At 57.3% G+C, this 24,728-nt stretch overlaps 1 protein-coding gene across 4 annotated transcripts in view; it reads right to left on the minus strand.

Moving 5' to 3' along the window:
• The window catches only part of AGAP3 (ArfGAP with GTPase domain, ankyrin repeat and PH domain 3), a 109,337-nt gene that overhangs the window by 76,557 nt on the left and 8,052 nt on the right, over positions 1-24,728 (minus strand). Inside the window, exon 1 of one of the 4 annotated variants that reach the window (XM_066312968.1) lies at positions 1,703-2,513. The exons of the other annotated variants lie outside the window; for them this stretch is intronic. Within the exon in view, the coding sequence (XP_066169065.1) occupies positions 1,703-2,513 (811 nt within the window). Of the gene's footprint in view, positions 1-1,702; positions 2,514-24,728 lie in introns of those variants that run through there. 4 annotated transcript variants of the gene reach the window in all.

Genomic DNA, 24,728 nt, shown 5'->3' on the forward strand with positions numbered 1-24,728 from the left:
ATGAGCTGGTCACTGCTGCAGGGACCTCAAGCTGCCCACACCGCTCCCCACAGAAGCTCAGCAGGATCTCCCAAAGATGGATGCGAAGGGAGCTCCTACCTGTCTGCTGGAGGAGCCAGGTGAGAGGCAAGGACGCCAACCAAGCGCTCAGCCTCGGCTGCTCCTCTGGGAATGCGGCCGGCAGGCCGGGCGCTGCTGGCGCGGCTCCACTGGAAGCGGCAAGCAGGAACAGGCCCCCGCTGCAGGGGCAGGGCCCGGCCCTCCCTGCCCGCATACACCCACATTCCCCAGCCATGAGCGCAGCCTCCCCTCTCCTGGGAACCTCCCGCTGGCCACCCAGCACACAGCCCGGGCTGCCAGCACCGGAACCCCCGGAGCGCAGCGGCACCCCAGCCCTCGGCCTCATGGTGCACGGGCAGCCCTGCATCCATCAGAGCCTCCAGAACCTTCCCCTGGATCACAGGGAGCCTGAGGGACAGAAGGGGGCTGAGGATGGAGCCCCCTGAGCTCCCTGGCAGCAGCAGATCTGCTCCTGTGGCAAACACTCCTGGGGAATGTCCAGGCACGATGCTGCCCTGGAGAGCCACTGCCCCAGCAGCATGTGTGTTCCCTGGAGAGCCTGCCAGCCCTAAGACATCCCTCTGGCACATAAGCCTAGCAGAGAACTGCCTCCACAACACCCAGATGCAGAGCAGAGCCATGGAACCCAGCAAGGCCCCCGGGAGCAGCAGCAGGGCTTGGCCCAGCCCCCAGCTCCATGCGTTCCATGCCTTAAAAAGCTGTGGATGCTGCCGTCGCCTCCCGGCCCTGCCAGGCCACAGGGTTTGCCTGCAGCTCCTTCCACGGGGCCTGGAAGTGGACAGGGCACAGAGGCACAACCAGCACAGCCCCAGCTGAGGCCCCACAAAGCCCTGAGGCCGGAGAACTCCCCACCAAGAGCAGAGAGTCAAACATCCGAGGGGCGCTTCATCTGCCAGTGCCCACTGAATGCCCACCCCATGGGGGTCCTGTCCCCCTGTCCCATCACTGCTAATGCCACACCTGACCTCTGCAGGCTGCCCCATACCCGGTGAGGGTCCCTGTGCTCCCAAACACGTGGGCTCTGCTCAAGGGACCGTGGCAGGGGTGGCCAGGGCTGAGCATCCCCCAGACGAGGCCCAGCACCAGAGAGCTGCTCACAAAAGGGGGGTGCAGGCACATTTCTGGGCTCCCCAACCCCCTCTGCTGCTCCAAGTCTCTGCTCTCCCAAACAGTCCCACCTGCCAGGGAGGCCACCAACAGCACCCCTCTCCCCATTCTGTCAATGTTGTGGGGTGAGGGCCCCCAGGGAAGGTTTGGCCCACCCCATCCCCGGTGGGACACTACCAGGGTAAGCAGCACATGTGACACATGTACTTGACTCCCAGGTGTGTGGCCAGCAAGAGAACCAGACCCTGGAGTACATCTTCCTAAGCAGCCACACCACTGCTCCAGCTGGCTGCTCCACACCATTGAGGACAGCACTGCCCAGGGCACTGGAGTATGGCACGACCCTGTCAATGCTCACTGCAGCCCAGTGCAAACCCTGCAGAGCACCGGGACAGAAGCAGGGGCCAAGTGCACAGCCCAGAACCTCAGCTGGAAGGCCACAGCCACCCATCCCTGCAGGCCCTGCCGGCACGGGGGGCTCTCGCAGCCCAGCGCTGCTCCTGCGCTGACTTACCCAGAGCCCGCAGAGGACCCCCACCCAGGAGGAGAGGCTCCACACTGCCATGGGGATCCTTGGAGCACACGCTGCCGGTGCTGCCACGCTCTCGCCTTCGGAAGCGGCTCGTGAGGAGTTTCCACAGTCCCCCCGTGTGCCCGGGGTCGGGGTGCAGCCGGCCCCCGACCCTGGCGAGCTCGGGGTACAGCAGGTCCCGCTTGCTGGGGCAGGTGTGCAGGGAGCTGGCATCGCCCTCGCTCTTGGTGCGGAGGCGCGCGGGGCGCAGGAGCCCCCCGGACTCCGACCGCCGCAGCTCGTGGCCCCGGCGCAGGCGGAAACTGAAGCTTTTCCGCAGGGAGCTGAAGTTCTTCCTGGGGCCGGAGCCGCTCCAGCCGCCGCCCCCGAAGAGGTTCCAGCGGCGGCTGCCCCACAGGGAGCCCCCCCGGAGGAAGCCGGGGCTCTCGGCGGGGTGCGGCGGCCGGGCGCCGGGCAGGAAGGTCACGCTGCCGGGGCGCGGGCGCTGCGCCTCCTCGGGGCCGTCGGGCTCCCGCTCGGGGCTCTGCCTGCGGGGCGAGCGCAGCCGGAGCAGGTCCAGGAGGCCGCCGCGGGCGCGGGCGGGGGGCGGCGGCGGCAGCAGCGCCCCGGGCAGCCCGTTCCCCGCCGCGCAGAAGCTCTTGGGCCGCCGGCGCTGCTGCTGCGCGGCGCCGAGCGCGGCCTGGACGGCGGGGACGCCCTGCAGGTCCAGCGACTCGCAGACGCTGACGGCGCGGCGGGGGCTCGGCCGCGGGGCGCCCCGGCCCGGCCCGGCCCAGCGCCAGCCCTCGGCCATGGTCAGCGGCGGGGCTGCCCCATGGCCCCACGCCCGCCGCTCTCCGCCGCCGGCGCGGGGCTCCCACGACGCGCCCGCACGTCCGGGCCGCGCTCGGCGCCGCCGGCGCGGGGCTGGGCCGGCCCGCCCCGGAACGGGCCGGGGCCGCCGTGGGGATGGGGCGGGGGCCGGGGCCGCCCCGCCCGCCGCGCCCTCCGCGGGCACCGACGGCACCGAGGCCGGGCGGCGGGCAGCGGCCGCGGCGCCGTCCCGGAGCGGCGGGGGCGGCGGCCCCGGGGCAAAGCGGCGCCGGTCCCTGGCACCGCTCGGCCGCGCTCGGTGCCCGCGGCGGAGCCAGCGCCAGCGAGCGGCGGCACTGCCCGGCCGCCCGCACCCCGCCGTGGCGCTTACCGGGAGCACAACCTGCCCGGATCCTGCCGGGGCGGCGCCGAGCGCCGGGACCAGAACCTGCCCTGACCCCGCCGGGGCCTTCACCGGGTCCAGAACCGGCCATGGACCCTGTGAGGAACCGACGGGAGCGCTGGGCCGGCAACGGGGTCTCGGTACGGCGCGGGGCCGGCCGTGTCCGCCAGGGGGCGCTGCGCCCCCGCTGGCCGCTGCTGCCCGCGACACCGACAGCGACAGCGACAGCGACAGCGACACCGGCACCGACACCGGCACCGACAGCGACACCGGCACCGACACCGGCACCGACAGCGACACCGGCACCGACAGCGACACCGCGATCCCGGCGGGACCGGCTCCGGCAGCGGCACCGAGATCGCACGGTGCACCCCTTCGGCGGCCCCGGCTCGAGCCGCTCCTTGCGGCATCCCCGCGCCCCCGCCGCCCTCCCCGGCCGCACGTCCCGAGCTCAGCCCGGCTCGGAGCTTCCCCTCTCCCGCCAGGACCCCCGCTCTGGGCGCCCAGACCCCCGGCCCTGCACCACATCCAGCTACCTTCTGCCTTCTCTCCTTTCCCAAACCTGTGATGGGGCAGCGAACCGCCCAGCGGCTGCGTGATGCCCGACAGCCGACCTGCGCTCACGGACGCGTGAAAATCGACAGTATTTATATAGTTTTATATATCCCCAGGGGCCCGGGCAGCCCGGAACACCCACACCCTGGAGCACAGACCCCCAGGAGCACCGACTTCCAGAGCCCACCCGAGCCCGAGGCAGAGGGCACCAGGTTAAGTGTGACCACCTCAGCCCGAGCTTGGCTCCTCTCTAGTTCCAGGGAAGTCATTTCCTCTGACCAAACCCACAATCACTAAGCACTGACCTCCTCGGCCATTGGAGTCCTGACTATGGTACCTCCTCCACCTCTTCCCCAGCACCCCCCATGGCTGCCTGGAGTCCCTGTCTGCAGCACCACCCCAGGGCACTCCTCCTCCTTCTCCTCTTCCTCCTCCTCCTTTTTCCTCCACACCTTTTCCCTCTCCCTGCTTTTGCTCCTTCACATTGCAAGTATGATCTGTGCTCCCTCTGGGGAGGAAAAAAAAAGATGCCTGACTCCCCTTAAACTATTTTTACCTTACTGAAAGCCCTGTCTGCTGAACTAGCCCAGGTCTTCTGCTTCTCCAGGCCTCTCCAGGGAACACCTCAATATCAAGCACCTCCCTTTCCCCCTCCTTACACAGGAGTCTGACTCCACTGCCTTGGCTCTTCCAAATTCCCATCACCTTGGACTGTGCCTTCTCTTTGAGCCCTCATCCTCCTCCACAAAAGGCCTCATCCTACCTCTCCAGTTTCCTGGATGCACCCAAGCCTTGGACACAGCCAAACCCCACCTAAAGCTCTTCCCCTCCCTACTGCACAGCCAGTGCCTCGGCCAAGCCCCTTCCTTCTCCCTCCTCCCCTAAGCCCACAGATCCCACCATCCGCCTCCCCTCCCATCCCTGTCAGTACCACAGACCCCATCAAGGCACGCAGCAGCAGAGGTCCCACCCAGAGCCTCTCCTGGGGCTTCACACCGTGCTCTTCCCTCAGGTGTTTGCAGCTGTCAGCACCAGCCCTACGCCGGCAGTTCCCTCCCCGGTGCCCGCTGCCAAACGCTCAGAGCTGCAGCCCAGAGCCGCCACTCCCCACGCCACGGCCACGGCCAGCGGGCAGGCGATGGACACATCCCACTCCCCTCCTCCCACGACAACGGGCACCTGTGCCTGGCACCGAGCAGAAGGCGCCTGCCAACCCGCCCGAGCTGCAGCTCTGCCATCTGTGCCAAGGTCACGGGAACACGGGAACTGCCAGACTGGATGTGACCCGCACGCACAGCATCTGCCAGCCCGTCTCCCGGAGCAGCCGCACTGCAGCCACAGTGAGGAATTCTGCAGGAAGCAATTACAAGGGAATGTCTTCCAAAGAACACCAGACAGGCCTGGCTGTGGGAAACAGGCTGTCAGAGCCGACCTCTCAGGGGTACCTCAGGCACAGGTCCCTGGCTCTGGGCAGGGAACCAGGTCAGGACACTCACAAGCTCCTTTCCACCATACCTGGCACAGCTCTGTGCTCCCAGGGATGGAAAGCTGTTCCTGTAGGGAGACGGGACCATCTATATCCATCTCTTTCCAAACCCTGGGTTTAACACATACTCCAACAGCACCAGATGGTTCCCCTTCCACATGAGTCTCAGCTTTTTAAAATATTCTGGCAGGTTCTGGCTGTGAGGTGTCGCTGAATCACAGACTGTCTGCTGGAGAGATGATGCACCTTGTGCTGCCCGCTGAGGCAGGACTGGACATGCTGGATTGGCCCAACAGGGTCTGTCTGGCCCATCCCTACGACCTCCTCAAGACCCCCTCAGCACTATGACTTCCTCAAGCCCTTTCCAGCCTGTGACCCCCTTCCTGCTCTTCCTCCTCCTGTGACTCCATCCAAATCCAGATTAAACCTACTGAAAAGCACAGAGAGTTCCCCTTAGCTGATTACACCCCTTCCCTGTCCTACCAGGGATCATATTTTTAAACTTATTTGTGTTTTCAAAGCATTCCCAATTCTCTGCAGTTCGTCTCCACCTTTCTTAAACAGTCAGAAGCTGAGCACAGCACTCAATTGGAACCTCCATCAGCCTAAGAAGAAATACAAGTACACCAGCTGTCCTACTGCATCCCAGTAAGATACTGGTCTATATCACAGTAACAGTGTAACACTGTTCTTACCTAATTAGGCTGTTTCGTGGCAAAGGTTTCCACATGCTGTGTGCATTGATATGTCTATTGACATGATCCCCTTGAAATTATTCTGAAAAATATCTAAAATAGGCTAAAATGGAGCCTTAGATTCATGTCCTGGGGTTGAGGACTGCAGGGCAGGGCACCTGCACACAGGTTGGGAATCTGTACCCCAGGATGGGTTCAAACCCTGCCAGTCTCAGCAACACATGGGGTCCAGCTGCCTCAGCCCTCCACTGCTGGAGGAACTGCTCTGAGAATGAGACCAGAACACACCAGGGTTTGAGAAGAGCCATCACTGAAACTCCCCACGTGCCTTTAATGTGTCTCTTCTCTGGCAGTTCACACCATGACCATACTGGGTGGGACTGGAGTTGTGTCTGTGTCTAATCCAGATGACAGGTGGCAGCTCACCTGCTCACAAGGTGGGCAATAGCTTGGCTAGAGTCCCCAGGGCTATGCAGGGCTGCAGAAACATCTCCAAGAGCTGGGAAGTAATTGGAAGAGCTGGAAGATTGCCATTGGGGTTTGGCAATCTGACCCAGAGCAGGTGCCTGGAGAGAGAAGCAAGTTGGTCCCTCACCAGTCACATGCATGGTACAAACATTATGGCCATGAACATCTGGCTGAAATTAATATAATCCATGAGAGGCTTAACAACAGCTGCATGGGAAGAGTCCAAGAGCCAGGGAACATTCCAGCGCTGGTTGGCCGTGATGTGACATTCAGGGTGGAGCCCCAAAAATGAAAAGGAGTCTAAACCAAGGTCAAATGCTCCACTGTGCTCCCCAGAGCCCAGGACACCAGTATCGCCGCTCTCCCAGACCCACAGGCACTGGTACCCCTGTGTTCCCCCAGACATAAACAGTACTGCTGCTCCAGAGATCCGCAGCCAGGGCGATTTTGTTGCCAGGGAGATGCCCAGCTGGGAGGACGGGCAGCCCCACACATCCAGCACGGATGAGGGGCTGGCACTGCCTCGGCAGCCAGGGGGGGACGAGGTTCCCAGCATGGATGGCCCCAGCACTCCCAGTGCCCGCACTGAGGGCAGGTACCAGACCAGGAGCACGGGAAGACACCAGCCAGCTCCAGGCCCGATGTGCCACCAGGGCTGTGAGTGCCCCAGGCCAGCAGCTCGGCACAGACCGTGGCACTGGGGCAGTGGACCAGGCTGAGCACCACTGCCAGGGACAAGGTCAGGACAGGGTGCAGGACAGGTGACAACACTGCACCTGTACGAGGCTGGGGGGCACCCGGGGGCCTGGCACATGCTGTCCAGCCGGAGCAGGGCAGCAGGAGGGCTCAGTGCAGGAGGGAAGGCAGCCAAGCCCCCCGCAGCCGCAGGAGGACCCTGAGCGCTGTGTCAGGACCATGCTGGAGCTACCGGGCTCTGCAAAGCAGCTCCAGCCGGCTCGGCCACGCACCAGGAATACTGATGAGGCTCTGCCACACCGGAGCGTCCGGGGGCGCGGGCTCGGCGGCCCGGCCGTGGGGTGCAGCCCCCGCAGCCCCACGTCACAGCCCACGCTGCGGCGCGTCAGCAGCTCCGTCACTCGGAGACGGCGGGGCCAGCCCCTGCGTGCCGGCCCCACGGATGGAGCCACACATCCTCGCCCCAAACAGCAGGAGGGAGGAGACAGAGGCGTCCCCTGACCCTGAGCAGAGACACGTTTGCGCTGAGTCCTGCCACAGGCTCAGCATGCACCACAGTGCCACTGCACACTGCACAGCTCCGCTCTGGTAACCTGTTCTGGTCACCCCAAACAACTGCACAGCTCCGCTCTGGTAACCTGTTCTGGTCACCCCAAACAACTCCTTCTGGTCACCCGAACCACCCTGGGCCCAAGAGACAATGTCCTCCTGCTCTCCACTGACACCCCACAGCCCCTGCACATCCCCAGGGGCTGGGGACAGACAGATGAGGCACTGCTCAGGTCTGAGCTCTGCTGGACCCTCATGCCCTGCCCCGCCCCATCCCTGTGCCCGTGCCCACCTCACAGCACATAGCCCTCCTGGGTTTGACACTTGACAGGCTGACTGACTTTCCAAGGCTTCTTGCCGAGAGAGGTGCCTCAAAGCAGGTTGTTCCCTACAGTTTCCATGGAGAGGAGGAACAGGCCAAACCAGCAGAGAGTTAACACCAGCTGGGAAGTCAGTAACAGTCACAGGAGAGCCCGACTCCAGCATCAGCTCCCTCCCTCCTCCCACGCTGCACACCCCCAGCTCAGGTCCTGCCACAAACCTCCAGCTGCTGATGAGGAAATTGCCACCTTCTCCCCCCAGCCCCGGGATGCAGAACTGAAGCCAACGCCTCCCTCCCACACACGTGAGGTCAGGCCCGTGTCACCCAAAAAGGGCATGGCCACGCTCCTGTCCAGCAAGGAGAGAAGCTGAGCACCAAATTGCTGCCAGCCTTTCCAAGAGAGCATCCTGCCACGGCCCCTGTGGAGGTGGCCGTGCTGCAGATCCTGCACACACATGCTGCAAGTCAGATGCATGACAGATGCAGGGATGACAGATGCAGGGATATGCTTCCTAAGCTGGTCCAGCCCCTGGTGCCTCAGGGACACCCCGGAAGACAACGCTTTGGGATGTTACCCACAGGGTGTAATACTAGATCAAGGCAGCAGCAATCATTTCTGCTCCTTCAGTCACCTCCGGGCACTTCTGCATGCAGAGACGTCCATACCATATCCTGACTAAATCAGCAGCTGGTCTGGTACCTGCACTGCAGGGCATGAGCAGCCCTGCCACGCTGCACCAGGCTGGCCCCAGGCACCAGGTACACAGATGTTCCCATGGAACAGGGCTGTCTCCAGGCACCAGGATGTTCCCAATTCCCAAGCTCTGCACTGGTGATGCAGGTATGAGCAGCATCAGCATGATTAGGCCAGACATTGTGAAATCTCCTTGGGATTTTAAAATCCAAAGACAAAAGGCCAGGTTAAAAATTGGTTAGAAGACTAAAGAAGACCTCCTCAGGCCCCAAAGCCTCACTTTAAAATCTCTGCCATAACAATCACAGTGAAAATCCTCCAGTTTGTTCCAAAAGCAGCAAATGAAAGAAGAAATGGCAAGAAAAATAGCAACGGGGTGAAACTAGAAGTGAACAGTGCAGCAATAGGACTCAGAGGACAAGAAAATCCACATGGGGGTCAGGAGGAGAACATGGCAGGAGATGGAGGAGGATGGAAAATCCCTCCAGCCTTGACAGAAAGGCAGAGGCCTCACAGCACCTGCAAAGGATGGTCACAGAGGTGTCCTTTAGCTGCACCAGGGAGCCCCTTCAGCAACAACTGCACTGTGCTGACGTTCCTATGTCCAGTGGATACAGGACATTTCTGTGCCCAAAAGCAAAGCTCCCACCCACCCCAGCAGCAGATGGAGCCTCCAAGCCAGGCCTGAGCTGACTGGACACAGAACCTGCCCTCATGTCCTTCTGGCTCTGCACATGTGGCATCGCAGACACCAACAACACAAGAATTTCGGGAAGAGCCAACCCTAGCAAAGGTTGGGCTGGAGAGTCACCAAGCTCCACAGAAAAGGGAGCAACCCAGAATCCAAAAGGGATGGTCCCAACAGTGCTTTCAAAGCTCTCCAAGACCACTCCTCCCTCCTTGGGAAACATGAAAAACAATTAAAGCCATGAAAAGATCCTGGCCTTCCGCCCTGTTCCCAAAGGCACCTGCTCAGGAACAACAGAGCAGGCAAAGGAAATTATTTTCAAAACACAAGCTAAAAAGCTACTGAGGCTGACAACAACACAGGATGCTCACGTGGGCCTGAGCACCCCAACAAACGCCGTGTTACTGCTGCTCCCACCTCGTCATCCTCTGAGGCGAGCACAGTGACTAACAGCATCTGCACACACAGGCAGAGATTGTTTTGCCGCAAACAACAAGAGCCAGTTGTGAGAACAGTGTGAGCAATACCTCTGTATCCCACCTGGAGCAGGGGGACTGCAGTGCTCCACCCTCCAACAACCTTCTCCAGCTCCCTCACGGTGGACAGACCCCAGACCCCACATGGAATTTCGATGCTCACAAGCAATGGACTCAGAGAAGGAAATGTCATCCTTGGGATGGTAAAGAAGTAAACATCACCTGGCACATGGAACTCACCCTCACAACAAACACTGTAGGTAGCACTATCCATTTCCATGAATCCACGCATACCTCAGGTGCTGCCCCCAGGTTCTGGAGAGAGCTGGAGGCAGCCCCACCCTGAGGGATGTTGAGCTAAAGACTCTGCCCCAGGCTGGCCAAGGGTTTGATGTCTCCTGCTCTCACTTTGGCACAAGGGTCCCAGCTCTGAGCCCTGGAGCAGCCCCTGTTGGAAGCAGCCTCCCCACACCAGCCATCTCCATCAGTGCTCACCTCCACAGACCCCAGCGGCCCACAGAGCCTACCTCTGTCTAATTCAGGTTTTGGGTGTTTCAGGTTCCTCCCTGAGGCCTCTGCACAGAGGCCAACCACCAACCACAGGGAGCAGAAAAGCCCAGAAACCGAAAGCCACAAGCCGCAGCCGGAGGGAGGGATGGAAGGTGCAGGTCTTGCACCTGGTTCTCCGTTCCCACCCTGCTCCAAGGCTTCCCTGCTGCAGCCACAGACACTCAGGGTGAGACACAGGCTCATCCTCCCAAATGGCCCTGGGTGCCCCTTCCCACTCCAGGGCCCCAGGAGGGACCAGTCCCTGCGTCACCCTCAGCAACCCTCACCTCGTGTCTCCCTGCCAACACCCCAGCAGGGTCTGAGGGGTATCAGCTGCCTGAGTCACAGCGGGCTCCTGCCTGATGTGACCACAGAGAGCAACAAGGGAGACCACAAATCCCCTGGCACCAAAACCAACTTCCCATGTGGTCGGGGCAGAAGAGGATGGCTTTGAATGCCTCACACCACCTTGGATTTGGCAGGGAGAACCATTCTTGATGATTTTTCCAGGGCCTAGTACAGACACTTAACACTCACAGGAGAGGATCAATCCCCAGGAATGCCCCCAAACCTGCCCCAGCCCAGTTTGTGTTCACAGCTACACACTGAGGGCCCCAGTTCTTACTCCACACATTTCATGTTGACCATTAACTCTTCCAGTTTCTTCCTGAGGTCACTCTGGACTAACCCAAATACCACGAAGAAGCCTTAAGGTATTATTTAATCACTAACACCTTTCACTAATCCCACTGCTCGGGAGCTGTTCTCAATGTCATGGAAAGTAGATCCCATCAAACTACATCACTGAGCACCCACTTCCCTCCTTTAATTCTCCAATAGTTCGGATTATGTCAGGCACTCCGCTGCTCTCTCAAGGATCAGTATCAACCTAACTGTATCCTAAATACCTGAGTCATCCCTGAATCCTGCTGAAGGCTGGCACAGCATCAGCCCACTCCAACCTTGCTCATCTTCTCCCAGCCAGCTCACAGGGAGCTCTGCAGCCACCTCTGGGTGCCCAAAAGTCAGAATCTGAAAACACCTGGCTTTGGCAGCTGCTGTTCAGGACCAAACAACCATTCCAAAAAAAGGATTCCACCTCTCCAAGCAGGGATGGAGATGCTTACACTGCACAGCTCCCCACACCCCATGTTTCAGACAGTACAGACAAACACCACAGCTAAAAACACCCCTGTTCCAAATAAACCTCCCAATTCTCCATAGGCACTGACCAGCTGGATGCCAGTGGCCACTCATTCCCACCTCTTTTGCTCACTTCCACTCTTGGTCTGTGCTCCATAACACCTACTCTTCCCCTGTTTAGGATCAATTCTGTGCCAGTCCTGCTGTTCGGATGTGCCACCCGCCCCATGTGCCAGGCTGGCTGCTGGCACAGCCTCCCTCATTAACGGGGCTTTATGTGATCTGGGCACAAACATGACATTCTTTGGAATTACTGCATTTGAAATTTGCGTTCTCTCTCCCAAGTCCTGCAGCACGTCATTTTATTGGTTTCTTGGTTTTAGTGACACCAACCTCCAAAACCAAATGGCAGCATTGCCCAGGAAACAAACATGACCCAAACACCTTGCCCAGGAACAGCATCACTCCTCCGAATTTGTGGGAGCTGTGAGGGACAGGGAACATCCTTCCCTATCCGCAGGCAATCCAGCACCGAGGAAAAGGCTGGGATAGCTCCCAAGAGATGACCTTGGTGGTGATGAAACACTGCTGGGAATGCCCAGGGCTGGCACCAGACCAGTACCACTGGTAACACCATGACACCAGTCCCAGTAACTCCAGCATTCACTGCGTGCTGCTGCTCACCTCAAAATCCACGGCACAACTGGGGCACCTGTGCATTCCCTGCAGCAAGGCCCAGGCAAGGCTGTGGGGTTCACACCTCCACCAGGCTCTTTAGACGCAGCTGGTTCTGTGCTGTGCAGGGAAGAAGGTGGGAATGAACAGCACTGAGACATCAAAGCCAGAGGAAGGGCTACCAGGGAGCAAGTGCAGCCACTATGGTCAGAGGACTACCAGGGAGTATGGCGTGTACCCCAGGACCATTGCGTGCACCCCAGGACCACAGTGTGCACCCCAGGACCATGGCGTGTACCCCAGGACCATGGTGTGCACCCCAGGACCTCAGTGTGCACCCCAGGACCACGGTGTGCACCCCTGAACCACAGTGTGCACCCCAGGACCACAGTGTGCACCCCAGGACCATGGTGTGCACCCCAGGACCACAGTGTGCACCCCAGGACCACAGTGTGCACCCCAGGACCATGGTGTGCACCCCAGGACCACAGTGTGCACCCCAGGACCATGGTGTCCACCCCAGGACCACGCTGTGCACCCCAGGACCATGGTGTGTACCCAAGGACTACAGTGTACACCCCAGGACCACGCTGTGCACCCCAGGACCATGGCGTGTACCCCAGGACCATGGTGTGCACCCCAGGACCACAGTGTGCACCCCAGGACCACGGTGTGCACCCCAGGACCACGGTGTGCACCCCATGACCACAGTGTGCACCCCAGGACCACGCTGTGCACCCCAGGACCATGGTGTGTTCCCCAGGACCACGGCATCCCTCCCTGGGAGAACTCTGCTGTGAGAAGAGGTGGCTGCAAAGCTCTGCCGTGCTGTGCTGCTGGAAGGTGAGCACACAGCAAACCTGCCCTGGCCACAGACACCCAGGGAACGGGCAGCTGCCTGGGGAGAGCCTGGGAGAAGGGACAGATCTGCTCAGACCAAGGCTGGGGCACCAGGGGAGCTCTCCCTGCCTGCCAGCCGGGTCACACAGCTCTCACAGGCACTGCAGCCACCGTCTGCAGCACTGGAACTTCAGGGGAGAAAGGTACAGAAAAAGTATGGGGTGTGGGACAGGCACAGGGAGAACAGTACAAAGCAAGGAAACCCCAGCAGCTCAAAGCATTACTCAAGGTGGCAGAAACAAAGAGAAAGAGTGGCAAAAGGACCTTAAAATCCCAGGTGTCCAGTTGCCAGAACAGCAGGTGACCAATGAAAAGTGGAATCATCAGAAACACACAAAATAATCTGCAAAAATAAGCTGCAAGTTCTCACCACTTGGATGAAATCCTGGAGTTATTCTCAAGAACTCTATGAAAACATTTCCCAGAGAAGTTGTGACTACCCCATTCCTGGAAGTGTTCAAGGCCAGGCTTGGAGTAACCTGGTCTAGTGGAAGTGGGGTGAACTGGATGGGTTTTAAGATCCCCATAAACCCAAACCATTCCATGACTCTGTGAACACTAGTTCACTACTCGCAGCAATCAAAGAGCAAAGACAGTGCCAACCATTACCAGGTGAAGAATGGAGAGCAAGAGAGGGAATATCCCAACACTCTCATCCTGACCCACAGTCCTCACCAGATACTAAGAGGAGCAGAGATGACTGACAAGATAGAACAGCTACTGTACAAGGAGCCTGCAAAGGAAGATGGCAGAAAGGGAATGAAGTTTTCCATGCCGGGAGAAGAAAGAAGGAGGCCACCAGGGAACAATTTGTTCACTGTTTCTTCCGAAGCAGGAACTTGGGGACATCACATCCAATTAAGCAGGTCCAAAACAGGAGATTTTTTCACATAAAGCATCACTGTGAAATGTCTCATCAGGGCTGCGGCGGCGCTCAGCGAACACGCACTCAGAGGACGATCAGCCAAACCCAAGGACAAAAGCTCCACGCGAGGCTACAGAAACACAAGAGCCAGCTCTGGGCTCGGGAATGGCTTCCCGGGAGCAGTAAGGGCCCGGCCCAGGCCATGCAGAGCAGGGCAGCAGCACGGGCTGGGCAGGGGGCAGAGGAGCCCCCAGAGCCCGGTGGCAGCAGCACCGTCCCCTCTCCCCAGCCCCTGCGCACCCCGAGCCGCGGCAGCGCCGGGTTGGGGCTGTCACACCATCCCCTGGAGGAGGAGAGGCCCGGGGCTGCCAAACCCACATTCCCACTGACATTTTCCGTGCTCGCTCACTGCATCGCCACGGTATTTATAGAAGTTTCAGCAAAAGCAATTCAGACACTTCCCAAAAGCAGGCTGGGGAAAAACACTGCAGCTTGGCCAGGGCTGTACATTTTTCCAGCTTGGAGTGAGGGATTGAAGAGCTGATCAACCTCCCAGCTCCAGGCTGGAGCCCAGCACTCCAGACTTTGATCTGCCAAGCCATGGTGAGCTCTGCTTGGGGCACAGCAAATGTTTCCTGCATCTCCAGTCCCAGCGTTTCTCAGATGAAATCTTGGGGTTATTCTCTACAACTCTATGAAAACATTTCCCAGAGAAGCTATGGCAACCCCAGCCCTGGAAGAATTCAAGGCCAGGTTGGATGAGGCTTGGTGGAAGTCTAATAGAAGGGTCCCTGCTCACAGAGGGGGTGGGACTAGATGAGCTTTAAGGTTCTGGGTTCTGTGACCATGGTGACTGTGGGCTTTCCCTCCCAGGCATCACCTGAGACAGGGAAGCTGGAGAAATGCCAAGGCCACTCAGCCAGGTAAGAGAGCCTGGGGACATAGGAGAGGAGGGCTGCACAGCCCAGTTCCTCAGCCTCCCAAGAACGGATCTGCTCTGCAGAGCCCAGTTTCCCTGGGCAGCTCTGCAGGGAGAGGCCCTGCTGAGCCCCACCAGCCCCATGTCCCCTCGGCACCCCACGCTGTGCAGGAGGGTGCCAAAATTAAAGTGGGTCCCATCACAACCCTTCCTCCTCCTCCTTCTCTCAAGCTGAACTCCAGCCATCTGTGGTTCCCAGTTCCAGATCTGATCCAGCACCCTCGGCTCTCCCACAGCATGGAGAGAAATCAGCACTTCTAGTGCCCAAGTCACCCAACCTACTTATCACTCCTACTTCAGCCTGAGACCAATGACGATGACGAGGAGCCTGGGGGAGCAGACTCAGGTGATGTCACCTCCATCCCTGACACCGTATTAGCCAACTCCCCCACTTCTGGATCCCACAGTTTCCATAGAGGACAACCCACCCAGTCGACACTGAACGAGCAGTAAACTGCTCGATGCAGCTGAGGAGGTTCTGGCAGGATCCTTGGGCCAAGGCAGGGCTTCCAGACACCCTTCTGAAGGCGCCCAGACTGCCATGTAAGGACAGGTGTGTGTCTCCTCTCACACAGAGACACAATCGTGGGAGCAAACAAGGACCTGCAGCTCTGAAGGACCAGAGAGCTGCCACCTCAGCCTCACATCTTAATCACAAGATCATTCTATTTCCATGGAAACGGCAGAATTAGAGTCTTTGACAGAACGACAATTACCAACACTGGGAATTTAACTGTTAAACCTGTCACACTCCCGTCCCCAGTGCCAGCGGAGGAGATGGTGCTTGCCCACACCACTGCCATGCATCTGGCCCCAGCACCACGCTCAGGTGTTTGCCCCTGCTTCCTTCAGCAGCCAGTTGGGTTTCCAGAGAGCCTGTGTCGGCGTCAGGGGATGAACACCCGCGACTCACTGGGGCTCAGTCCAGTGCCGACTTGTCCGTCAGCAGCTGATCCTGGAGCACACACAGTGATCCTGCTGACCAAGGCTTCCCCAGTGCCTCAGCAGCAGGAAAAGGCTTTATGTGCTCATGAGTCACTCAGGGAATTACGGGCTGGCTCCAGGCACTACAGGGAGCCCTGGCCGAGTGCCTCCCAGGGTAGGCCCTTTCCCTGACACCACGGAGCACCACAGTGCTTCTGGTCAGCCAAGGACAGTGTGGAGCCAAGGTGCTAATCACCATCAGTGGCACAGGGTATCCTGTTCCATCCCACTCTCATCACTGCACTGTGCAGCCACGAGCCTTTCCTGAAAGCAAAGCTGGGAAGGACCTGGCAGCACCATGGAACTCCCCAGACTCATACCTTGGGTTTGCAGAACACCACAATGTAAACTGCAACCCTGGGAGCATTAGCAAAGCTGCTGAGGTGGATATGGGGAGATCCCTGTGCCCAGGAAGGCCTCAGCTAACACAGACACATCTGCCAGAAGAGGAGAGAAGAGCTGCCCCTCTGCCTTCTGCGCAGACAGGGGTCCCCTTTGAGAGGTCACTGCCCAAAATCGCCGCCACGTGCTCCATGCCTTGGCCCCACTGTGGTCAGCAGGACCATGAGCTGATGGGCCCAGGCCTCCCCTGGCTGTTACACCCAATCCAAGGACTGAAATTGCTTAGCCCAGCTGTGATCATGTACCACCACAGAGATCAACAGTCAGATAGTGGGCAACGTGCTGATGGAGAGGAGTTTTCCACGGCACGTGCACTCCACTGACCTGCCCATGCCTGGGACACAGGGGATACCTGCCCATGTGCCACACTCCTGCCATGATTACAGACACACTCCTAAAGCCCTTCCTGCAGGTCTGGACACTGATGTCCAACCTCAAGGAAAGCAATTTCCCACCCCCGGAAAATTCCAGCCCAGCTCCGAGAGCCCAGACCTGGGGCAGCTGGAAGGATGTCACCTTCTACACGGGAGTCTGAGACACAGCAAGTGCCCACTCCAGCAGGAGCTCACAGGGAGCCATCCCCACCCTCACACTGGCAAGGCTCCAGGGCTGAAACTACTTCTTACAGCTAATCTCCTAAGAAAGCAGGGTGTGCTCCAGGCCAGACTCTCCTCCAGCCTCTGGAGAGAACTTCCCGGGGCACAGCTGCACACACCTGCCCGCCCAGACTGCCTGTACAGACAGGTACCAGCAGGGAAGAGCCACTGTGACCTCTGATCCATCCTGAGCCCATGAGCACCCCAAACCTTGCAGTCACCCACTTGAGTTCCTCCTGTCACACAGGCAGCCCTGCTGCTGTTCCACGTCACACACGGCACTGGGGAGCTGCTGTGGAGGGGACACTGCAGGACACCGACCTGGGCTCCTCCCTGCTCGTGCTGGGACCTCCCTGGCACAGCTCCACCTGGCCCCCTCAGCCTGTCCTCCCCAGTCCTGCCTGCAGCCTGCCCATGCAGGGCTGGGGCCCGGCAGCAGTGACTCAGGTGCAGGGCCAGCAGAGTCTGCGGCTGAGTCACAGCGTGGCCGGTGACTCAGCCAGGACACGGCTGCGGCCAGCACATGCAGCTGCAGCTCTGCTCACAGCCGGCGGCTCCCCGAGGGCCCTGGCAGAGCACAGACCTGGCAGTGGCACGGGCAGGGCTCTCCCAGCCCTACAGCGGCGATTCAGGGACACTGAGCAGGCGCTGTGCCTGTCCCCACACACGCTGGTGGCCGTGCCACAAGCACAGCTTGTCAGGGATCACACAACCATTAGGGTTGGAAGAACCCTCAGAGACCATCAAGACCAAGTGTTTGTTCTTCCAGCACTGTCAAGGCCATCACCATGTTCCCAAGTGCCACATGGCCAGGCACAGGGACATGTCATTTGGTGCAGGGGGACTGAGGGGACTCAACCTGCCCTGTCCCTCTGACCACTGCACTCTCCTCACCTGGAGAAATCTGCTTAGCACCTACTTCAGTAATAAAGCAACCCAAATTCTCAGTAACTGCACTTATTTTACTGTGCCACCTAAATCTGGCAGCGCTGCTGCACTCTGGGACCAGCAGAACTAGCTCAAGGAGAGGAAGGGACGCTGCACTAGGGCCACTGCTCTGAGGAGCCCACCAGCCACAGCCATGGGCACACAGGAGCCAGGGACAACGCAGGAGCAGCAGCAGGACCCAACACCTGGAGAGGAAAGCAGGGCAACCTGGGTTTTCCCAGAGCAGCTGTGGCTGAACCATCCCTGGAAGTGTCCAAGACCAAGTTGGACATGGCTTGGAGGAACCTGGACTAGTGGAAAGTGCCCCTGACCATGGCAAGGGGGTAGAATGGAAGGAGTTGTAAGGTCACTTCAAACCCAAACTATTCCATGATTCTAAGCCCCAGTTTGGGGGTTTTGCTGTGGTTTGCATTTTTACACTTCCACAATAATTGATCAGACAGTTCAAATGCGAAGACTTCACAAAAACACCAGGACAACAATTTGGCTAAAACTCCTGAACCCTCCTGGAGGCAAGTGACATCCAAGCTGCCCCAAAACGGGTAAGAAGTAGGAAGAAAGAGGAGGAAACAGATGTCAATAAGATCTTTAAGGCAGGAAGCATCAAAAATGGTGTAGGAAGCTGAAGCCTTCAGGAAAACGAGTCTCTAACAATGCTGAGAGCAGCAGGAAGCGGCTGTGTGGAGCACAGACCCACACAGGGAGGCACAGCTCACCCCCAGAGCAGGTCCAGGGCAGGGCAGGGGTCTGATGGCACCAGAGGGGCTGACACAAACACTCAGGAAGAGCAAACACAGACAAATGTCGAATGGCAAAACCATCAGCAGAAACAATTTTTTAAATGTCATTAAAAAAACTGTAACTTTCATTTAAAGGCACAAACAACCTGAATACAATGGTGTGAGGAAGAGTGAGCTCACACTCCTGCTCATGCTAATTTTTAATAAATATTTTAATAACACAGATATTCATGAATGGCTGGAACAGAGCAAAGTGACCTGATAGCCCCAGCAGCCCTTGCTGACACCAGTGCCTATGGGAAGGGGACCCCCAACTTCCCCTGCTGTCCCAGTAACACCCTGGGAAAGGGGATGGAGTCAATGGAACTGGACGTTTTCAAACAGTAATTGATGTTACAGCTGATAGCACTCCTCCAGGTGGTTCAGGTATTGCTGACACAGGGTTTGACTGGACAACCCTGAAGGTCCCTGCAGCCCAAAGTCATCTGTGGTTCCATGACCCAAACAACTCTGCCCATGTTTCCGTGATCATGCAGCCCACTCCCATACAACATTCTCTCTATAAACCACCACTTTGCAAAGTCATTCACAATAAACACAGTTGGACCAGGCTCAGAAGAGCCAGAGATCCACATCAACAGGTAAGAGGGTTCCAGTGACACCTGGAGCCTTACCTGTGATGTTGGGAAGCTTCAGACAACTGAGAAAACACTTTTACTATGCCAGCTCTAAGAGAGGTGAAATGGCAAATGCCAGGAACACCAGCACAGTCAGATTCCCCAGCCCAAAACCACAGGCCACGTCGTTCTGGGGCCATTTCCATACAGGAGAAATGACTGGGTGACCAGGAACCATCAGTGTGGATTCACATCATCCACCATCAGAAAGCAGCAGATGGATCTGCTGGACAGCAGAGCTCTAATGCACACAGACCACAGGTGACCTTTAAGGCTCCTCCCAACCCAAATCACTCTGGATTGAGAATTCATAAAAAAGAGCAGCCAGCAGAAAAAGGAACTGGATTTACAGTTCATGGAACTGTGGCTGGGTCAAGTGGGAGCACACTGCCTCTAATCTGATGGTTTTCATTTTAAGAACACTAGGTAAGGAAGAGCCATAAAAATTCTTTGAAGACCCCACAAAATGAACTCATGTAGAGACTTTTAATGATCATTATGCGATTTACTTCCCAAAAAGAACATCAAGAGAAAATTGATGAAGAAGTAACAGTAAACTTCTCAGGAAATAACGTTCAGGTAACAAAGTTTTATTTAGTCCAATCTAAAGAAACAAGTGAGAAAATGAACTTTAAAAGAGATGAATGTAAATTGGGAATTAAATGGGAGCAGCTGGGGGAATTAATGACTGGAACAACCAACTGAAGAAGCAGTGGTTGGGCTCCCTTCAGTTGCTGCCCCGGGAGGGTGTGAAGATCTCTAGGAATGGGGGATCCAAGACCTTTCCAGTTGGACAAAGTACTTCCCAACCCACCCGGATGGCAAAGCTGTTAAACTGATCAGGGGGATGAAGGTACCATTTATAAGTTCATTATACATGGCCAGCAATGCAATAGACACTCCAGTATCAAAGTTTGTGGTTTTGTGATGGAAAATCAAACGCCACAAAGCCCACAGAGCCTGCAAACCAGCTGATAAGCCAAACACACATTTGGGCATTTTCTCCTCCAAGGTGAGTATCTTGGTCTCCTCCCTCAGCTCTCACCACCAGAGCTCCCCAAACACCTTCTGCAATCCCCTCCCCAAAAATCCACTCCCAGCCCTGCAAAGGGGCTGGGCACCTCCTCCCACGCCCATTTCTCACTTGTACCAGACCACGTGTCATTTTGTCCTCAATTTTCCCTTAGACTCTCTCCAACTCGATTTCCAGGTCTTGCTGTCTGCCAGAGCAGCCTTCAGCTGACCCTCTGCGGGAAGCTGATGGGAGGAGGCAGAGCACAAATGGTCCACAAATTGTCCACAAATTCTTAGGGTCTGTGGAAGGAAGGACAGCAAACTGCAGAGACTCCACCAAGGCAGGTGCTGCCCAGAAAGGTCGTGGACTCCCCATCTCTGGAAGTGTTCAAGGCCAGGTTTAATGGGACCTGGAGCAACCTGGTCCAGTGGACGGTGTCCTTGCCCAGGGCAGGGGGTGGAACTGGATGAGCTTCAAGGTCCCTTTCAAAGCAAACCATTCTGGAATTCTATGATTACCAAACTCCATAGGCAAGATCGTATTGGAAGCAAATCCACAAGGAAAAAAGAAAAAGAGAAAACAGAAAAGATTACAAAAGGCTGTTGGGCCCCTGAAGCAGCAGCGATGGCACACACAGAAATCATCCCAGTGCAGAGGAAACCAGTGTGGCAGGAGACCAACCAGGCTCACCCAAGCTCCACACCGGGATTGGCATGGGAAGGCAGGCACAGAGAAACTGGAAATGAGGTCAGATTAATAAGGATAAATATAAAGGAGTGGCAGCAGCACCCCAGTCTGAGCCCAGAGCAGCTACACAAGGAGCGAGAGCTGGCCAGCAACAAACAGCAGAAACTAGAGGCAAATCCTAGGCACATCAGGGACCAACCAAAGGACACAGGCAAGCTGGAGACACAGGAGACAGAGAAAACACTGAGGAATGATGCTGAAGACAGGGGAGGTTTAAGCCTCTTTGTGTAAATTCCCACGACAAAGGGCAAAGAGGAGGCCAGCACAAACAGAGGCCAAAGAACTCACCAAAACTTCCAGTAAAAAATGCAATTCCAGATGTTTTTCATGGGCAGATGGTGACAGACCAAAGGGTGATAGTTTTAAACTAAAAGAGCACATTTAGATTAGATATTGGGATTAAATTCTTCCCTGTGAGGGTGGTGAGGCCCTGGCACAGATTGCCCAGAGAAGCTGTGGCTGCTCCATCCCTGGAAGTGTCCAGGGCCAGGCTGGATGGGGCTTGGAGCAGCCTGGCCTGTACTGGCACAGCTGATTGACCAGGACCAGGTGCAGGACCTTGCACATGGCCTTGGTGCACTTAATGAGGATCCCATGGGCCACTCCTCTGTCAGTGTCCCTCTGGATGCCATCCCTGCCCTCCAGCATTTAACCTGCACCCCTCGGCTTGGTGTCACCTGCAAACACACTGAGGGTGCACTCAGTGCCACTGTCTGTGTCATTAATAAAGATATTAACCAGCACTGGTCCCAGTACGGCCCTGGGGTGGACAACGCTCATTACTGGTTTCCATTTGGCCACTGACCAAAAGCCTTTGGATGTGGCCATCTATATTGTAATTCCCCACCCATCAAACAGTCCATCCACCAAACCCACCTCTCTCTGAATTCCCTCCAGCCTCCTGGAAAGGTGTCTGATGTCACTGACACATTTCATTTCCCAAGAGGACAGGCATCCCCACCTCAGGATCTCCCACTGCCCTTTTCTGGCTCACCAGGGGACTGTTCCTGCCTCACCTGCAGATTCTGGGCTCTTCTGGACCCTGTAGCTCCTCTCTCAGGAACCAAACTGGTCACAGCACCTTGTCCTCGTTGATCCCAGTAATTCTTTTATTCTCTTTGTTTTCCTCCTAGTTCTCTACAGCTTCTTTCACCAGCCTCAGACAGACCATCCTCACTCTCCACCTCCAGTGTTGCTGTTTTTCGGGAGTCTCACATGGCTCTGCCCATAGCACCTTCCCTTCTCCTTCCACGCTTCCTCCAGCCAGCCTTTAATTTAACACCATCCCTCAGCTCTGTGTGATGATTCATAGTTCTGCTTTTCTATTCCTGGACTGTCTCCTGTCCAAAATGAAGTCTCAGCTTCTTTTCCCCTCCAGCATTTCAAGTGTGCACCCACAATCCCAAGGTCCACATGATTAAAGAGAGCTGCTGCTAATCCCAGCTTTGTCCCCCAAGCCTGTGCTGCACAGGGAGTAGGGACGTCACTCAGACCCTGTCTGGGACTTGAGGACATGACTCAGACAGTAAGAGTTCACAGATTCTCCTTCCCCTCTCCTCACCCCTCATCCTGGCATCCCTAACCTCTGCACAGCTACACAAACTCCAGTCCCTGAAACCTCCTTGTCCCCAGGCAGCCAAAGGCCTCCAGCATCCACTCTGCATTGACCACGACTGCTCCTTTTCCCAAAAGTGCCTGTAACCCATAAAATCCCACCCCATCCCTATTCAGCCACAACGCTGCTGCTGCTGGAATCATTTCACTAACCTCTCTCTTCAGCAGCAGAAGGCTCCCTCTGAATCCCTCCTCTTCTGTCACGTCAACTGCGAGCTGCGTGTCTTCCCCCTCCCAAACACCTCGTTCCAGAACAACTATCCCTATCCTTCCTCTGCTGTCTCCCTCCCAAACCTGGGCACAAGCTCCATTTCCCAGATGCCGAATTACAGCAAACACCTCCCTGCTTCCTCCTGTTTGTGCTTCATGTTGGAAAAGCTCTATGTAAGCCACCTGAAATCGCTTGATTCTCCTCTTCCAAAGCGCTCCTGGAAGCTGCCCCAAGCTCTGTGCCCACCAGGAGCACCCAAATTACCCCTGAGGTGGCTGACCTGGGAGGTCCATGTCCTGACACAGCCCCTGCCACGTGCTCATCAGCACCTGCCCCTCACTTTTACATCAACTCCCAGCCCTCCGCAGCAAAGCTGGCCCTGTCCTGTGCTCCCATAGGCAGGACTGGACCAGGTGAGGCTCCAAGGGTGACTGCAGTGAAAAACCAGGACCAGCAGCAGCTTCTCCCACTAAACAGCTCCCGAGCAGAGGTGCCACAGTGCCACCAGTCCTTGCAGCACACCTCCCACCAGGAACAGTGCTGGCCGTGGCCACCCACCAGTGTGGCATCCTGCATGGATGTGTGCTCCTCCAGCCCTGCTCAATCCTCGCACGCTGGGGACAGGCAGCGCTGGCCAGAGGCTGATCACACAAACACCAAATGGACTGGGTGGAAAACCACCTTAAAGCCCATCCAATCCCACCCCCTGCCATGGGCAGGGACACCCTCCACTGTCCCAGCTTGCTCCAAGCCCTGTCCAGCCTGGCCTTGAACACTTCCACAGCTGTTTTAAGCAACCTCTGCCAGGGCCTCACCACTCTCACAGGGAAAAATTTCTGTCCAGTATCCCGTCTTAACTAACCCTGCCCTCTGTGCATGGGAAGCTGAATTCCCCCTTGTCTTGTCACTCGAGTCCCTTGTTCAAAGTCCCTCTGTGAAGGCCAGACCCCTTTTCCCCACCCCAGGAGTCACTGCTGGGTAAATACTCAAAGCTGCCCAGAACCAAGAGCACGAGCCAGCGAGCACAGAGCTCACTGTGAGAGCCAGGGCCACCAGCCCACACTGGCCACCACGGAAACCTGGAGCCAGCTGGAGTCAGCAGCTCCCACCCCAGGAACTCAGGATCAGCAGCACATGGGATTCCAGATGCAGCAGCTGGGAGCGTGGCACAGAGCCCCGAGGCTGGAGGGGATTTCATCATGTAGATCACATGGCCAGAACCAGATCTCACACATGACCCCGGGCAGGAATTCCCCAGTGACTCACAGCCAGGACTTACAGAGTGAAGATGCTGTCCCACTGTACCCAGACACCCTGGAGAGATGCAAACTTCCCTTTCCCCCTGCATGCCGCAAGCTGGAGTGCTCTGCTCCGTCTGGAAATCTATTTCCTTAGGATTTGTGGGAATTCAGAAGCAGCAGGGTTTGGTTGTAATCGGACAGCAGGTGTGAAAGTCACTGAGGCAGGAGAGGTGAGCAGGCATGCAACAGGTCTTAATCACACAAACCTCCTTCCAATAGGGAAGCGGCTAAAATTATCTTAATTTTTACCTTTCCCACCTCAGAAGATTTCTTGCACTCACTACACCACTTCAGGAAATCCACCTGAATAGGCACCCCCGGGATCTGTGCTCCCAGTGCTGCCCAGAGCTGCAGGAGGCAGCAGGAGTGAGATAACAGGAGACTCTTCCATGAAGGGCACTGCCAGCAGGAACACAACAGACATGGATCCCCAATCCCTGCAGCTGCTGCACAGTGAGATAACGACTTGCAGGAAGTCTTGGAGAACAATTAAAAAAAATAATCCAATGCCAAAGCAGGAAAGTGGGGTCACAAGGAGAACAGGCCTCCTCCTGACAGGGAGGGATGTGATAAGAGCATCATGGCACTGCCGAGATGCCCATCAAGTTGCCAAGCTCTGATCAAAGGCTGGGGCAGCTCTTGCATCCCTCAATTCCCAGCAGCCAGGCTTCTGTGCCAGCCCTTCAGCCCACAGCTGCTCCTCCAGATCATGTGGCTGCTGCTTATTCCCCCCACATCCACGCCAGCTCCAAGGGATTTTAGCCTCAGGGCTGCACCCCATGGCCCCAGGCACCAGAGCACCCAGTATTCCCCAGCACAGGACCATCCCACGTTGGCT

This window comes from Sylvia atricapilla, chromosome 1 (genome assembly GCF_009819655.1).
Source record: "Sylvia atricapilla isolate bSylAtr1 chromosome 1, bSylAtr1.pri, whole genome shotgun sequence".
Classification (NCBI taxonomy): domain Eukaryota; kingdom Metazoa; phylum Chordata; class Aves; order Passeriformes; family Sylviidae; genus Sylvia; species Sylvia atricapilla.